The sequence below is a fragment of the Trachurus trachurus genome (assembly GCF_905171665.1).
Source record: "Trachurus trachurus genome assembly, chromosome: 24".
NCBI lineage: Eukaryota > Metazoa > Chordata > Actinopteri > Carangiformes > Carangidae > Trachurus > Trachurus trachurus.
In genome coordinates, this window is record NC_139910.1 from 17,737,192 (window position 1) to 17,754,056 (window position 16,865).

The window sequence follows — 16,865 nt, forward strand, 5'->3', positions numbered from 1 at the left end:
TGTTTGTTTAGTTATGTTCATGATTTGATGAATTTTGCTTTGGGTCATCCTCCTCTCTTCCTCTTTGTCTTAGTCTCCTTTGAGGACAAACTGAAGGAGAACTTTGCACGAGGCAGCGCCGAGCTGGAGAAACGACGACTGGCTCTGGAGGAGCAGCAGAGGAAAGAGAGAGAGAGGAGAGAAAAGGAGGAGAGGGATGCTCACGAACGAAGGGAGAGGGAGGCCAGGGAGCTGGAGAACAGGAGGAGGCTGGAGGAGGAGAGGCGGTTGGAGAGGCACAGAGAGATGGAGAGACAGAGGGAGGAGGAGAGGCTGAGGGAGCTGGAGAGGAAGGAGGTGAGCGGGAGAGGTGGCCTCATCTCATCTGTGAGATGTTAGATATCTAGATTGTTGATTCATTATCCGGTGACGATATTTCTTTATACTTTAAGGCGGCGAAGCAGGAGATGGAGCGCCAGCGGAGGGAGGAGTGGGAACGAGGGAAGAGGGAGGAGCTGGGGAGGAGGAGAGAGGGGGAGCAGGAGGAAATCACTCGACTCAGGGCCAAAAAGAAAAGTCTAGAGCTGGAGCTTGAGGCTGTGGTGAGACTACATTTACACATCGCACGCTCACAAATAAAATGTCCGGTGTTAACGAAGTTTATGGGCTCAAACTGGTAACTAACATCTGGTCTCCAGGGCAACAAGCACAAGCAAATCTCAAGCCGTCTCCGTGACGCTCAGAGCAAGAGGCGGATTCAGAAAGCAGAGGTGGATCTCATCAATCAGAAGAGGGACACGCGCATCACAGAGATCAACACTCTGCAGCTTCAGTTTGAGGTTCACATTTAACAAAAATAAAAATATAATAATTCGTCTCTGCTCTTTTGAACTTTTCTCACTCAGATTATTTCCATAAATGTATTTAGATTTTCTCTTTGTTTGTGTGGGTCTTTGTGTTTTCCACAGGACTGGCAGAGGAAGCTGTCGCAGCTGGTCCCAGAACAACAGAGGCTGACTGAGAAGCTGCGAAACATCAGCCTCAACAAACTGTCATGTGGGTACAAACAAATGCCTGCTCACAGCACAGCACAGCACGCATGGGGGGGTCACTGGATTCTCTGGGTTATTCATCTCTGACCGCTGACCTTTGCCTTGTAGCGGCGACTTTGACCACCCTGACCACGAGCGTGACGGAGAAAGGCGTGAACTGCCGGAGGCTGAAGGACCAGCTCGACATTCTGGAGAAGGAAACGACAGACAAGCTGGCCCAGATGGAGCAGTACAACAAGGAGCTTAAGGTCAGTGACGAGCACAGAGGAGCAGATCAGGATGTGGAGGATGGTGGTGGCATTTTTAGCCTCAAACCTCAAAGGAGTTTTAGACCATTTGAATTCAACATAACCCAAATTTAATGCAGGACGAGCCGGGTCAAGCTGCTACACAGATCGCACTGTGGCCGCGATGTGGTGTCTGTGATGTTTCCCCATTAGTCTCTGGGGAATGTCTCGTAGTTTGAAGATGTTTACGTTCAATATTTTCACTTGTGGGAAGGCAGAGAATTCAGATTTTGAATACAGGGAAGGAAGGGTCCTGGGGGGCGGGGGTGTATTGTGATATACAAAAGCACCTGCCAATAATGTCCTTAACATATTAACTCAGTGTTTCTCAACCTTGGGGTCGGGACCCCACGTGGGGTCGCCTGGAATTCAAATGGGGTCGCCTGAAATGTCTCGTAATTGATAAAAAAAATTCAGAGAGAAATATTTTTTTTAACTTATTATTATTCTTTTTAAAATTATGATTAAAAACACAACACACAATCTTAAACAACTGTATTCTATACTTTCACTTTCTTGAATATAAATCGAGTTGTATGTTGACTCTTACTTGACAGTGATCGTTTTACAAATCATTCTCATGCGTTTTCGAAATTTGAATGTTAATTCATCTGGCCTCCATCATTTCCATACAGTATGAAAATAAAGAAGTCGAGTGTTGAAAGCTGCTTTGGTTGTGAATCCATCGGCAAAACATGAACACAATGAAGGAAGTTTTTAGAGATTTTCATATATACTGTATATATAAAAAAAACAATGCAGACAAATGGCTGTGCGGAACCCAAAGAAAACCAAATCATTGCCATCAATATTTCTCAGAAGCTGCTCTGTGGAAAGTTTTTATTTTTTATTTTTACCCTGACTCGGCGCAGGCTTTATTGGAATTTAACAAAAACAGGGAGTTTTAAAGTGTTGCTGTGAAATCTTGTTCAACTGGTCACAGTGACTCTAAAGTTTCAGCCCTCAGGCAAAGAAAACCCTGACACCCAGCCGTTATTGTGCACACACTGGAGGCTCGGATGCACACATTTGCTGGCAGAAAGCCTGATAATTCAATACCTGTGAAGAATGATGTCACGGCCGCTCACAGCCTGTCATCAATCTGAAACTAATAATTGCGGCATTGCCTTTCCCTTTTCTTCTGCTCTATTGTTTTTATTTCTTAACTGCTTTTTAAAGCTTTTAACCTTTGTCTTTCTCTTTTTTCCTCTGCTTCCTGCTCACGGGATGTTTTCCTTTCCTCCTTTTCAATCTTCCTTTTCTCGACGTGTGCACTCATTTCTTTTTTCCTGTGATGCCTCCACTTGCACTGTCCATCCCTCTCCCCCTCTCTCCCTCCCTCCCTCCGTCGTCACACCGTGTGCTTCTCTCATAGCTTGGGGATATGGATGACTGTGTCCTGCGGGGCCTTCTGTCTCTGCTGGCCTGCCTCAGCCAGCTCTTCCTTCTCATCAAGGTTATCCCTCTTCCTCTACGTCTCCCTCTCTTCACCTCCCACTGTGTAATCCTCTTCATCACCCCCAAGCTATTCATTTATCTAATTCATCCCACCTCTCGCTTTCTCCTTTGGCCTCAATCAACCAAACTTTGTTTTGTTTTCATTCTGTGACGATTCGATCTGTTCGCTCATCGTCTCATCTTTACGTTTTAGTTTCTTAAACTCTGCTGTGGTTCTACATCCTCCTTTTTTTATTTATTTTTTTGTTGTTGTTGATGTTGTTTCTCTCCATGGGATTTGTTCTAGCCTGTGTTTTCTGGGTAAGCAGGAGTAACCCTGAGGGTAAAACACACACTCACACACACACAGACACACAAACACAGGTTTACAAGGAGAATAACTGATCTCAGCTTATATGTAACACCGATTAGCCACGACATTTAAACGGGTTAGTTTAATATTGTGACTGATTGGTTTATATGTATGTAATTTAAAACTTATTTTCCCATAGTTCCCTGTTTTGATATTGTCTGCATATTACATTTTTGATCTTCCTCCTTTTTGCGTCAGTTTATTTTGAATGATTGTATTTGTGCTACTGCATCAAATACTTTTTAAACCACCACACATGATATATATCATCCACTACCTGCTATAGATTTAGTACGGAGTCTCTAGACACTACTGTACATCATCTTCAGATAGCTGCCTTGTGGTTGGAGCAGAGTAAAAGCCGGCATGCAGTTGTTGTGATTGATTATGACTGTTGTTGTTCTGCTGGTTGATGCTTGTGTCTCTGTTCCCCTCTGATGTGTTGGATCTGCGGGGGCTGCATTAGGAGCTGAGGGAGAAGCAGGTGAGGCAGCAGGCTGTCCTGGACGACCTGCACCGAGTCAAAGAGGAGAAACTGAGGGAGCTGCAGAGACGCAGGGAGGAGGAGAAAGAAAGGAAGAGGAGGGAGGAAGAGGAGGCAGCCAGGTGAGCGTGAGAAAACGTATGACTTGGGCAGCACATTATTCTGCATGATCCACAACTTGAGTCTGCCTGAGTTTTGTGGAGAACTTCGTTTCTAATAAAAATGCACCATCGCTGTGTTGGTTTATGATTTAAAGAGCTTTAAAAAAGTGAAAAATGATGTCCCACAGACTGGAAAAGCTCGAGCAAGAGAGGAGGGAACAAGAGCAGAGGGAGCAGGAGAAGCGGGAGAAAGAAGAAGAGGAGGCCCGTCAGAGGAGGCTCCTGGAGGAGCAGAGGGCCCGACAGAGGGAGGAGGAGGAGAGGGAGGCGCAGGCCTGCCTCCGAGCAGCCCAGGAAAAAGCACAGGAGGAGGAGAGGAGAAGAAGAGAGGAGGAGGAGGAGAAGAGGAAAAAGGAGGAGGAAGAAGAGAGGAGAAAACGGAACGAAGAGGAAGAGGAGAGGAGGAGGAGAGAGATACAGGAAAGAGGAGGAGGAGGACAGCAGCCGGTGGCGGCGGCGACAGCGGCGGCGGCGGCGGCAGAACAATCTATAAAGCTGACCACGTATAAAGCTCTGTACTCGTTTGTCGCCCGCAACGCAGATGAGCTGAGTATCGACGCAGACTGTCACATAGAGGTACGACACACACACTCAGTAAACTGTAAATACACAATGCAGATGTCTGACTCACAGATTTTACACTTTTACCCCGAGATGCAGAGACTGAGGCAGTATTTTCATGATGTAAATATTTCAGCATTTTGAGTATTACCCTGTGATTCAGTTTTTCATTTTAACCTACTTCACCAGTCAGAAGGAACTCTTCCCTTCATAGTTTTGCACAGCAAGACAAACTTTCATTACTGTTTTTACTCAAATATTTTACTCAGAATGTAGATATTATTTATCATTATGTAAATAATCATTCTACTTACTAGTATTATTATTATTAAGCCTTTATTTCGAACAGGTAAAGTGGTATAAAAGAAACAGACAGAAAACAAAGCAAGCAACAACAGAAAAGCACCAAAAGAACTCCAAAAAGTAACAGAAAAAAAATTATTAACAGTAGGAACATGGAGTAGGAAGAAGTAAAAAAACGTATATCATCCCCTTGTATATATGTACAGTATAAAAAATAAAAATATAGAAATCAAAAATAATCACAATTTCAATCACAGAGTAGAGTAAATATCGAGTTTGTCCCCTCATGTGAAGATAATCCAGCCTAAATCACTACATTGCCATAGAGTTGCCTCTGCGAGAGGACTAATGAGCGGACTAATAGACTGAACCTCGACTGCCAGCCCGGCTCAGTCAGGCAGTGACAAGGTGTGAGCTGGCAAAGGTCCACAACACAGCTACAGCAACAAACAAGGTCGAGTGTAAACAAAAAGTTGTCAAATCTGCCCGAATAAAAAGGGCAGTGCGGCGAGCAGATGGTGTGTAAAGAGCAAAATGTCAGCGTGTGCAGCCGTCACCACTGTGACAACGTGACGGCTGTGTGAATGCGGCGCTTGTGTGTTGTGTTGTTGTCGTTGTTGTGTAACAGTAACGACTGCAGTGGGGGAAACACCGTGTTTTTCATCATCGCCACCTTGTTCTGTGTGACTTGAGTGTGATTAAACTGTGTTTTCCGTGATGCAGGTGGATGAGCAGACCGTCGGTGAGCCCGGCTGGCTGTGTGGGAGTTACCGCGGAAACAGGGGCTGGTTCCCCCAGAGTTACGCCGAGAAATGTCCCACGGCCTCCGCCACGGAGACCACCCCCACTTCACCTGGAAAAACGTCCCGTCCGCCACCGCCACTTATCATAGGGTAACACACACACTCACTCACCACACAGGGAGAAATGGGTTGGGACAGTCTCCAAAGACCTTTTCTGTCTGATGTTTCACTTTCTCAACACTAAAGATAGAACAGTTTGAGCTTTTTCGCTGACTGCTAGTCTGTAACAGTCACCTTGGGCATTGTAATTTATGCCACTCTACTGTTGGCTTGTTTTTATTCCTCTGTTTTTTCCCCTCTTCCCTTACGCTTTGTACCTCCTGTTTCCCAGAGTCCCAGATGGGGAGGTAACAGGCGAAAGCACAGCTCCCGCCCAATCAGACGCTTCACAGGTACGGAGGAAAGTCAGTGAACTTGCTTTAAATGGACGGATGAACTTTTCTGTGACCTACCTCAGCAGCAAGACGAAAACTTGTCTTGTCACTGTGACAGTTTAGAGAGATTAGCATTTATTTCCTGGAGGAAGAGCCCAAGTTTTATTCATGAGGAGGAACACGGAAGTCTTTTGCTTTTAGGGTTTCTATATTCCTCTACACTCTGTCATTCGTTGTCACATTAAAAGACAACAAGAGCCTAAAGGCGCAGAAAACTTGTTATGCTAACAATACAATACACGGTAACACTTTACAATAAGGGTCCCTTAATTAACATTAGTTAGTACATTATTAAGCATTAATATATAAACTAATGGGTTAATTAATGCTGACTTGCTGAGTAATGTATACATAATGATAAGTAATTACATTATTCAACTTTTATTATTACTTAATTTATTAACTAACTTTGAGTAGTAAACATTAATTAACTGCTTACTAATAGGCTACATTAATTAATGTGTTTCCTAATCCTAAGTAATACATAATAATCATTGTTAATATATCTGTAAACAGTTAATTAATGCTTAATAATGTACTAACTAATGTTAATTAAGGGACCCTTATTGTGAAGTGTTACCCAATACACTAATGTGTCGCTGCATAACCATGTTTACCACCTCAGTTTACTGTGTGAAAAAGTTTAAATTGGTCTATTTTCACTAAAATCAAAGTATAAAAATTATTGGATCAGGTAAAATTTGGAAAAATACAGTTTTATCTGTATTTTGCTGTTTAGTGAGACAGATTCCTGACCGTAGCTGGTTTCCTGTCAGTGTAGTGGTCTCTCTCGGCCGTCGTAGTACATATCTGGGCTATAAACTGTCTTTGGCAGCTGAGGAACTAGGTCTGGCTGGGTTACACACACAGCGCTGCAAACTCCAACACAAACACTTCAACAGCAGCATGGCTGTGTATTTATAGTCCTTCTCCGCTGGGAGTTTCTTGCTCTCTCTCCGCGGGTCACACAGACATTCACAGATCTCCATCTCCCCCGCAGAAAACATCAGTGTTAGTAGGTCTGACATTTGTAGGTTACCTCTCACGGTCTTAAAGGGTCAGGTGAAGCTGTGCAGATATTTATTTCGAGTTGATCTATTGGTTTGTAATCGAAATTAATTGTTTCGCTCCCTCCTCAGTCCCCGGTCCCTCTGCTGGCCCGTGCTGTCTCCTCGTGGTCGGCCACCTCCGACACTCACCTCAACCTCTCCTCCGGTGACGCCATCACCGTGCTGCTGAGCTTCTCGCAGGGTGACATCATCAGCGTGCTGCAGCAGAGGGAGGAGTGGTGGTTGGGACAGCTCAACGGGACGCAGGGATGGTTCCCCAAAAGCTATGTCACTTTGGAGACCGGCGGAAACACAGAGTAGGAATACACACATGAGAACGCACACACACACACACACACACACACACATCTGTCTGATGTAAAACTGTAGTTAGATTTGACTGTGTTTTGTTCCCGTCGTAGGGTGGATGCATTTGACTCAGACTCTGCTCACCTGGAGGGTAAGTTTAACTCATCTATAAGAAAACTGAAAGGTTGACTTACGTTTGCCTTATCAATATCCCTAACGTTAAATCCTAACCAGAGTACGTGGCCTTGTACACGTATGAGAGCCCAGAGGCGGGGGACCTGACGTTTGTTGAGGGGGATGTTGTCATGGTGACGGAGAGAGAAGGAGAGTGGTGGCGAGGATGTATCGGAGACAAGACCGGGGTGTTTCCCTCCAACTACGTCCGACCTGTTGAGCCAGAGGTGAGCTGTGAACTGAACTGGTGTCTTTTTAAAAAATCATAATTGTAAAAATAAGTTAATAAGCTAATTGATTTTTTTTTTTTTTAATTTTAGTTAAAGTTATTTTACAGTCTCAGTTGTTAAACATGTGCTTTACGATCTCTTCTCTCATTAAGGCGTCAAGACCTGGAGCTCCAGTCAAGAAGCCTGGTGAGATTGAAGCCCACACACTTCACACACTGAACCTGCTGGTTAACTGTGGCTCTCTGCTGGGTCTAAATCTCCCCTCCACTCTCTGTTTGGTTCAACAGAGATCGCCCAGGCAGTCACCGCCTCTGTCACCCCGACGATGCATCAGCTGCAACTGTCTCCAGGGCAACTGATCGTGGTCCTGGCCAAGAACTCCACCGGCTGGTGGCTCGGGGAACTGCAGGTGAGTCACTGAAGCCTGTAGGGCATTAGTATAATTACAGGAGTCTTTTTTTTTTATTAAGGAGCAAGAATAAAATAATAATGGTAGCTGCTAAACCTTAAACATTTCAGCCGCAAAGTTTTTACCTTGGCTCAAAGACCAAGGTCAACTTTGTCTTGGGGCACTGTGTGATTAATTGGTCACACAGCACTGCATATTTTCAGAGGGGAATACTTACACATCCTCTTTTTATGTCCTTTCCGTCTTTGACTTAAGGAAATTACATCCTGAATGATGTGATAAAAATTGTGCTCTTCTTGGTTAAAGAGTTGTCATAATGTGTTTACCATCTGAAACTAAACTTGATCAATAAATTAATCAGGTAAAAATAGTTTAATGCTTTATTGGAGTGACATTCAGACACAGTCAGGCTTCATCTTCAGGTTTCACAAATGTTGCCCATTTTCAAGACCAAATTACTTATTTAATTGATAATGGAATACAATTTCTGCTTGTTTAGGTTTAGTTTGACATGATGTGCATTAGTTTGTGGTGCATAGAAAGTAAAACCATGAAGAAGTTCATCAGAGGTAATATTGTTGATGTGTTTGTATCTGCTGACTGGTCAGATCAATGAGCAGCTGATGAAAGGTGGACAGGCGGCTACAGGAGTAATAACAGAGGTGTCTATAGGTCAAGTGTCTACGGCAGTGAGAGGCCAATCTGTTTTGTGCTGAGGCTGCAGCTCCTGAATGTACAGTAATGAGAGCCGGGCCAAGTTAGCAACACAGCTCCGATCACAACTAAAACAGCTTTGTTCAATGTTACTGCAGTTTTCTCAAAATTGCATTGTATCACCAGTAGTAAATGAAAATGCTAAGCTACATTTTTAAATCACCTCTGATGACATGAGGAAAAGAAATCCTTTGATCCATCCACAGACTTGAGTCTAAACCTTGGTTGGATCTACAGTATGAAGGCCATGAACGTAAATTTCCTCTAAAGATCCATCATTGTTCAAGAAGATAAATTGTTGTTTGTGCTGCTTAGATTTTGGAGGTTCGGCGCTGCGCCCGACAAAATCAATTAATCAATTCATCCCCTCGACTTGGAATTCAGACGTGAACTGGCAGGAGATTGATTCGGTCTCACGTATTTATCCCCCCAGGCTCGGGGCAAGAAGCGTCAGAGAGGCTGGTTTCATTCCTCTCACGTCAAGCTCCTGGGTCCCTCCAGCACCAAGTCCTCTCCCTCCCCTCTGCCAGGTGACGGCCGACACTCTCTGAACACGACAGCCTGTTTGTGATGAGCGAGCACGACCTGTCTAGTTTGTTTCTACATTTTTTATTTGTATTGCTAGGTTACTGTGAGATGTTATTAAGTGAGTCATCACTCTAGCAACCATGCCAATAACTGTGGTTCCAATTCAGCGCCCCTGATTTTTCTTTACGTAATTATATTGTATAATAATATTAATTCTTGCATGAAGTGTGGTGCAGATGCTATTTAAGTTGTATCTGTAAGTGGTTAACTTATGGGATGAGTGAACAAATAGGCACTTTCAAATAAAATGTCTCTAACAATCCCAGAAAACCATAATAAGTTTTTCTTCTATTTTCAATAGACTTATTAGTTATTTTAGTTCACTTCTGACTGCAGTGAATTATCTTATTGATCAATATTTATTAAAGCCCCAGAAACTAGGCCTCACATCTAAAGTATTTTCTTTCTAACATTAAATATTCATGGCTAAACACAAACCAGTTAAAAATTAAAGAAAACATCTTTAGTTCTTATTATTTATTACTTCCCCCTAGGAGAGTATATTTTTACCCAAATCTGTTTCGTTGGTTTGTTTCCTGTTTGTTTGACAGCAGGAAAATGCAAACAGTATCAAACCAATTCTGCATCAAACTGGATGGAGGGTTTGGGTATTAACCGTGGAAGAAGCATTACATTCTCTTGTGGATCTGGTTAAAGGAGTAGATACATGATTTTTTTTTTGTTTCCTTAACATTGCATTGTGAGGTTAACATTTCTGGGTCTTAATGTAAAACTTTAGACATATTTATTAGGTTGAGATGTATGAGTTTGTGGAAGTTGAAACTGATCCAGGTAATAATTCAGATCTGGTGGAGGAAAATGCTGTAGGAACACTGAAGTCTCCCGTGTGAAAATCCCAAGCACCCTATTACTCACACTAAAAAAGACTTACTGAGAAAATACATTATCAGGGTGTTTAATAACACATCCCTTATACCCTGATCCCTCAGTGTGCTCAGTTATCGCCATGTACGACTACGCTGCTGCCAATCGGGACGAACTGAGCTTCTCCAAGGGTCAGCTGATCAGCATCCTGGACAAGACAAACCCTGACTGGTGGAAGGGAGAAGCCAACGGAGTCACAGGCCTGCTGCCCACCAATTACGTCAAGATGACAACAGAGTCTGACCCCAGCCAACAATGTGAGTAAACCTGAGAGGGGCAGCTGTTTTACTGTCATAAAAAAGAAATCAATAATTCACATTCAGTTGGAAATATTGTTATGTGGGAGTGCTGGGGGGGGAAGAAATGGAAAATGATGAAACATGTTTAAGATCTGTAGAAACAAACTTCTTTCTTCCTGCTGAGAAATCTCATTGGTTGACTTGGCTCACTTCAGGCACAGTAGATTCCTTGTCCATGTCAGAGCATGGAGAGACTGACGGTAAGATTCAAACAGTTGGTTTGTGTCAATCACTGAGGGATCACTGGTGAACATAAAGCCATTGATCTTAAAAGGCTCAATCCCCTACAGTTTGATGATTGGGGAAAAACTCATATGAATTCACAAGAATATAAATGAATACTTAAAGATTTTAATTTGAGCAAACAAAATGGATTAGGCCTTTTAAGTTTCTCTAAACCGACTTCACCAAGAGTGTAAAATCATTCAAAGGGACAGTTTGACATTTGGGGAATTTCTGAGAGTTAGTTGAGAAGATTGATGCCACTTTCAAGGCTTTTTTAAAATATAAAGCTACAGTCATATAACCACGTCAGAGCCGTGGCTGTATGTTTAACTCACCGACACCAACATATCAATTTTCTCAACTAACCCTCGGCACGAAAATGAGAAGATTCCCAAATGGCAAACTATTCTTTTTAACAATCCATGCCAACAAATCACCGGATTTACCAAACCAGAGTAACCATTGATGTGTTTCAAATTTAACCGGCACATTTCTTTCCCTAATCTGTCACATTTCTGGAAATTGAAGCTTAATTTTCACTTGGGAAATACAATGCATTGGTCCACTAGGTAACACAGTGAGCACTGCTCTGTCGGGATGGATGGGTGTGATTCCACTCACGCAGATTCACTGTTCATTCACACATAGCTGGTCAGATATATTTATATATATATAGAAAAAAAGCCCCCCTTTGAAGCAGGACTTTTGTGTTTGAATTAGTATTCATAGCTTGCATGTTCTCGCAGCAGCAGGTCTCTGTTAATAAGAATGAACACAAAGGACGTTTAATTAGTGTGAATCTTTTAAAGCCTGCTGACACAAAACTCAATGAAATCTGAAATCTAATGAACATGTTCTGAGTCATACACGCCCGAGTACACGACGTCTGCGCTCGGTTACAGAGATGAAATGTAAGAAATGATCATCATGCTCCAGCTGATATGACCAGCAATAACATTTACATTTCCAGAAATGCATTATTAATGCACCTGCATGTAAGAGTCCAGCATTAATATTAAAACTATATTAATGTCTGCTGTCTCTCCGTCTCTCCTTCATCTCACTCATCTCCCCCCTCCCGCTCCTCCACCTCATCTCTGTTTTTTTCTTTCCTCTGTAGGACAGTAATGCTGGCTTTCCTCTCTGTTTCTCCTCCTCCTCCTCCTCCTCCTCCTCCTCCTCCTCCTCCTCCTCCTCCTCCTCCTCCTCCTCCTCTTCCTCCTCACTCTCTCCCCTCTGTCTGAGCCAATCCGAATTGCCCTGTCGCAACAGGAAGCCCAGCCGCCAGCAAGAACAGCCCAGCTCTGCGCTTTCTATCTCACTCGTTTAGGACTGTGGTGTTCTGTGCTCCTCTGTTTTTTATCCCTTCTCTTTTTTAAAAATTTAATTTTCTTCTTTTACCTGCGCTTCGTTAAATTTCCTCTTCTGTCTTTTCCTATTAGTCATTAATTTCTCACCTTTACCCCCCCCCCTCCGCTCCCCTCTCGCTCTCTCCTCCCCTGTGTTTCCCTGGATGTTTCTTTAATTAACTAATTAACCGAGGGAGCGAGGCAGAGGCAGCTAGACATGACTTTCAGAGGCTTTTGTCCCTCTAATACAATAGCATGGAAAGTGTAGTTTTGCTAAAGATTAATGGAAATATCAAACAAAAGAGTTTGGTTACACAGTATAATGAAAATAATTATGTAAATGGAATCAGAGTGAAGTCGTTTAGTTTTCTAAATTGAAGCTGTGAATCAGTATGATGGAGTTTTTTTAACAGGGTCACTCATTCTTGCACTAACAACATTAAACCTTGTTAAAATGGACCAATGTGGAGACTCACTTTTGCTTAAATCACCAGTAACCTCGATTTGCTGCTTGCTAACACATTGCTTGAACTGAAAACTAATCGATTGTGTTATTATTACCACTTCTTATGCACTCCTCCATTTATTAATGCTTCCAGGTATCTATCATTGAGACTCATGCTGTACTGAACTGTGATATCACCAGCAAAGAAAACCCCAGATATTAGCATACCATCCGTTTAGAGTAGATGACACCACACCGCTGACATCTCTGCCAAGTTTGAACCTCAAAGACTTGAACTACCAACTAAGTCTTCCACTGCTCTTTCACTCAAGCATTAGCTACTTTATTCATTCACACCTATGCAATCATTGGGAGCGAGCGCTTCACCATGAAAGGTGCTTCATTTTTCTTTCATCCAGAGTCCTCGGTAGCAGTGTTGTTAGCATTAGCATTGCCTGGTATGTTCCTTTTGAGTTCATGTACTGCAAGTACAACGTGCCTCACTCTTGTTTGTGCATTAAATGTAAATAAAATATCATAGAACTGATAATAAAGGGAGATTTTAACATGTCGACGCGTGTAGTGCTTTTTACGAGCAGGTTTTTTTCTCCATGTTGGCGATTGACAGAAAAGCCTTTGTTATGTGTGTTTGCCTTGCACATACTGCCGGTGTGTTTGTGCATGCACGCATGCCCGCCTGCATGTATGTTTGTTTGCATGGGCATGTGTGTGTGCACTGTAGGGTGTGCCGACCTGATGACGCTGGACACCATGACCCCGCCGGAGAGGAAGAGACAGGGTTATATCCATGAGCTCATCCAGACTGAGCAGACCTATGTGGACGACCTGGAGCTGGTGCTGGAGGTACAGACACACACACACACACACAGACTCGAAAATATTGGGATATTTACAAACTGTCAGCTTCTCTGTGGTAATTTGAAGCACTGATCTAGTTTCTGTCACTGCTTGTTTATGCATCTCAGGTTTTCTACAAGCCCATGTCTGAGTCAGGCCGTCTAACAGAAGCCGAGATGGCAGTTATCTTTGTTAACTGGAGGGAGCTGATTATGTGTAACACCAAACTGCTCAAGTAAGTATCACACGCACACACGCACGCATGCACACACACACCACCTTTAACCATTCTGTTTAATGTCTTTAATCTTTTCTGCTTCTTGCAAAAGTGAAGTCTGCACACTGAAAGATGGAGATTTACTTAGAGATCTGCTTTTTGATCTGTTCAAAGTATTTTAGATGGTTCAGCCAGAATTCACAGGTGCACACGCACACACACACCTGTCACACAAGCTGGAAGACTTGACACTTCCATGCTTGGATTTGCCTTAGTTGTAACAAAACTCTTTTAAGTGTTTCACATCATCATTATCATCATCACCATCTGTGTCTCAGGGCTCTGCGTGTCCGGAAAAAGACGGGAGGAGAGAACATGCCGGTTCAGCTGATCGGAGACCTGTTGGCGTCGGAGCTGGCGCACATGCAGCCCTACATCCGCTTCTGCTCCTGCCAGCTCAACGCCGCCGCCCTGCTGCAGAGCAGAACCCACAACCAGCCCGACTTCAAAGACTTCCTCAAGGTACGAAGTTGTGTTTTTTTTTTTTGCAAAGTCTTGAAATCGGATTGACAATAAAAAGATACAAAATAGATGTGTGAGTTCTGTGAGACAGAATAAAACATGGATCTTCGTGTTTCTCATTCGCCTGCCTCCTCTCGAGCAGAAGATCGCCACTAACTACCGCTGTAAAGGAATGCCGCTGTCCAGCTTCCTCCTCAAGCCCATGCAGAGGATCACACGATACCCGCTGCTTATCAAGAATGTACGTGGAAACCGTCCTCTAATTACAATATTCCTCAGACACCAACTTTTTCTGTCTGATATTCATTGCCTGAATCCCTGTCGCTCTCTCTTCTATCTCTCTACTTTCATCCTCCCGTCGGGCAGATCCTGGAGCACACACCAGATTGCCACGCAGACCGCGGCCCGCTGAAAGAAGCTCTGGAGCGAGCCGAGGAGCTGTGCTCTCAGGTCAATGAGGGAGTCAGGGAGAAGGAGAACTCAGACAGGCTGGAGTGGATCCAGAGCCACGTCCAGTGTGAGGGATCTATAGAGGTAAACACACGTGCATTTCTTTGCAGTTAAACCTCAGATTTTATGTAATCTGTAACCAAATGCATACATGCAGCAGCAAAACCAGGAAGCATTTATCACTAAACCACTTTATTGTACTTGCCTCTTGCCTCAGTCGTGCTTTACTGTCTCCCTGTCTCTCTTTCAGCACTTGGTCTTCAATTCTCTGACTAACTGCCTCGGGCCTCGCAAGCTGCTCCACAGCGGTCGGCTCTACAAAACCAAAAGCAGCAGGGAGCTGTGGGCTTTCCTCTTCAACGATTTTCTCCTCCTCACACACAGCGCCAAACCTTTTTCCTCCTCGGGACCAGACAAGCTATTCAGCCCCAAGACCAACATCCAACTAAAGATGTACAAAACAGTAAGCAAGAGGCCAAGCACTGGACAAAGGGTTTTAATATGAATCATGGTGTTAAAGTGCGATTTGTGCTTATTGGTCACATCGCTTATTATTTTCCTTTTACTGGATATCAGCCAGTGTGTCCTTCATTCATCAGTTTCTTTTCCTCTCCAGCCACTATTTCTAAATGAGGTTTTGGTGAAAATGCCTCCAGATCCTTCCAGCGACGAGCCACTCTTCCACGTCTCGCACATTGATCGCGTCTACACGCTCAAAACCGAGACCCTGAACGAGAGGTACACACACGCACTAGGGCGTCTGCATAAGTCTTAGCAAAGAGATGATTAATCCGTCTGGAGTTTTCACACGTTTATTGTTTTGCCAGGACAACGTGGGTGCAGAAAATCAAGGCGGCGTCTGAACATTTCATAGAAACCGAGAAGAAAAAGAGAGAGAAGGCTTACCAAGGTAAACACAGTCACGTCTACTTTAATGACATCGAATGCTGCCTTAACATCTAAGAACAGCCATGTCCAACTTCAGAATGAAGAGATACTGAGCTGAAGGCTTGGCTTTGAATATTGTGGTGGCCAGCGTTATATTACAATGTGATTCAGATTAAAGTAAAATAAAGATATGAAGTGAATCAAAAAAAGGAACCACTTTATATTGTAATCTTAATTTCTCATAATTTTCATCCAGTCCCTTACTCATTTTTAACACAGATGTGTGTGTATTGTGTCCACACAGTATTCCATAGTTCTGGTGTTTCAGCTGTAAGTCCAATGTTTCCCTGTTTCTTTTAGCACGTTCTCTGAAAACCAGTGGTATCGGCCGACTGCTGGTGACCGTCACTGAAGCTCAGGAGCTCAAAGCCTGTAAACCCAACGGTGAGGCCCCGGTGCTGTTGTTCAGTGGCTGTTTGTTGCTCCATTTATTTCCTTTCCTTCTCCAATCCATAAGTAATTAATTTAAAAAAGGTTCATTACTGCCCTCCAGGGAAGAGCAACCCGTACTGTGAGCTGACCATGGGGGCTCAGTGCTACACCTCCCGGCCCGTCAGCGACACTCTGAACCCCAAGTGGAACTTCAACTGCCAGTTCTTTATCAAAGACCTCTACCAGGACGTCCTGTGTATCACTGTGTTTGAGAAAGACCAGTTCTCTCCAGATGGTCAGTGGATTAGAGACGCACAATTATAACTACAAAGCTTTTTGTCCTGTCTCTTTCTGTTCTGTCTGACTTTGTGTTTCAGATGGTGAAAACCCATCAACTTGCGTGTAAATGTCTTTAAAGCTTTAATTTCTGCACTTATGCTTAATTACCGTCTCCTGCCTCTCTAGATTTCCTGGGTCGGACCGAAGTTCCTGTGGCAACCATCAAGAAAGAGATGGAGAGCAAAGGTGCTGCCAACCGACGCTTACTGTTACACGAAGTCCCGACTGGAGAGGTTTGGGTGAAACTAGACCTACAGCTTTATGAACCGAGCAAATGAGGACAGCAAACACTCCCTCAGGCACAGACATTCATTTTAAAGTAATGAGGAAGAAGACACTTTTCATAAACAGTTTTAAGAGCCTAAAAGTCCCTGTTTGCGGCGGCATAAGCGATGCAATGAAAAACTCATGTTCTGGCTTGTGTCCCTGAGCTGTTTGGACCCATTTATATGACCTCAAAAATAAAGTGAAGGAGAGCAAGCTAAAAATGCAGAGTGACAAACTGGTAAAATCAATTTAGAAGTAGTGATTTATTCTGGAAAAGGGAATTAAAAAAAAAAAAAAAAAAAAAAAGCAAAAACATGAACAAAATTGCCAATACTTCACCAT

The 16,865-nt window shown here is 43.4% G+C and overlaps 1 protein-coding gene across 3 annotated transcripts in view; it reads left to right on the forward strand.

Annotated features, from left to right (window-relative positions):
• Positions 1 to 16,861, forward strand: part of LOC311007516 (intersectin-2-like) — a 36,525-nt gene extending 19,664 nt beyond the window's left edge. For 2 of the 3 annotated variants that reach the window (XM_084000734.1, XM_084000735.1), the window contains exons 12-39: positions 74 to 336; positions 432 to 581; positions 678 to 818; positions 948 to 1,035; positions 1,140 to 1,279; positions 3,595 to 3,734; positions 3,902 to 4,349; positions 5,361 to 5,530; positions 5,772 to 5,832; positions 7,014 to 7,240; positions 7,346 to 7,383; positions 7,467 to 7,633; positions 7,789 to 7,822; positions 7,924 to 8,045; positions 9,193 to 9,289; positions 10,298 to 10,489; positions 10,687 to 10,731; positions 13,293 to 13,414; positions 13,537 to 13,643; positions 13,964 to 14,147; positions 14,290 to 14,388; positions 14,514 to 14,681; positions 14,848 to 15,060; positions 15,214 to 15,335; positions 15,425 to 15,507; positions 15,846 to 15,929; positions 16,039 to 16,212; positions 16,383 to 16,861. In XM_084000734.1, the coding sequence (XP_083856860.1) occupies positions 74 to 336; positions 432 to 581; positions 678 to 818; positions 948 to 1,035; positions 1,140 to 1,279; positions 3,595 to 3,734; positions 3,902 to 4,349; positions 5,361 to 5,530; positions 5,772 to 5,832; positions 7,014 to 7,240; positions 7,346 to 7,383; positions 7,467 to 7,633; positions 7,789 to 7,822; positions 7,924 to 8,045; positions 9,193 to 9,289; positions 10,298 to 10,489; positions 10,687 to 10,731; positions 13,293 to 13,414; positions 13,537 to 13,643; positions 13,964 to 14,147; positions 14,290 to 14,388; positions 14,514 to 14,681; positions 14,848 to 15,060; positions 15,214 to 15,335; positions 15,425 to 15,507; positions 15,846 to 15,929; positions 16,039 to 16,212; positions 16,383 to 16,534 (4,031 nt within the window). In that variant the 3' untranslated portion in view covers positions 16,535 to 16,861. The remainder of the gene's footprint in view (positions 1 to 73; positions 337 to 431; positions 582 to 677; positions 819 to 947; positions 1,036 to 1,139; positions 1,280 to 3,594; positions 3,735 to 3,901; positions 4,350 to 5,360; positions 5,531 to 5,771; positions 5,833 to 7,013; positions 7,241 to 7,345; positions 7,384 to 7,466; positions 7,634 to 7,788; positions 7,823 to 7,923; positions 8,046 to 9,192; positions 9,290 to 10,297; positions 10,490 to 10,686; positions 10,732 to 13,292; positions 13,415 to 13,536; positions 13,644 to 13,963; positions 14,148 to 14,289; positions 14,389 to 14,513; positions 14,682 to 14,847; positions 15,061 to 15,213; positions 15,336 to 15,424; positions 15,508 to 15,845; positions 15,930 to 16,038; positions 16,213 to 16,382) is intronic. The other variant, XM_084000736.1, reaches the window with a different exon arrangement.
• The last annotated feature ends 4 nt before the right edge of the window (positions 16,862 to 16,865 follow it).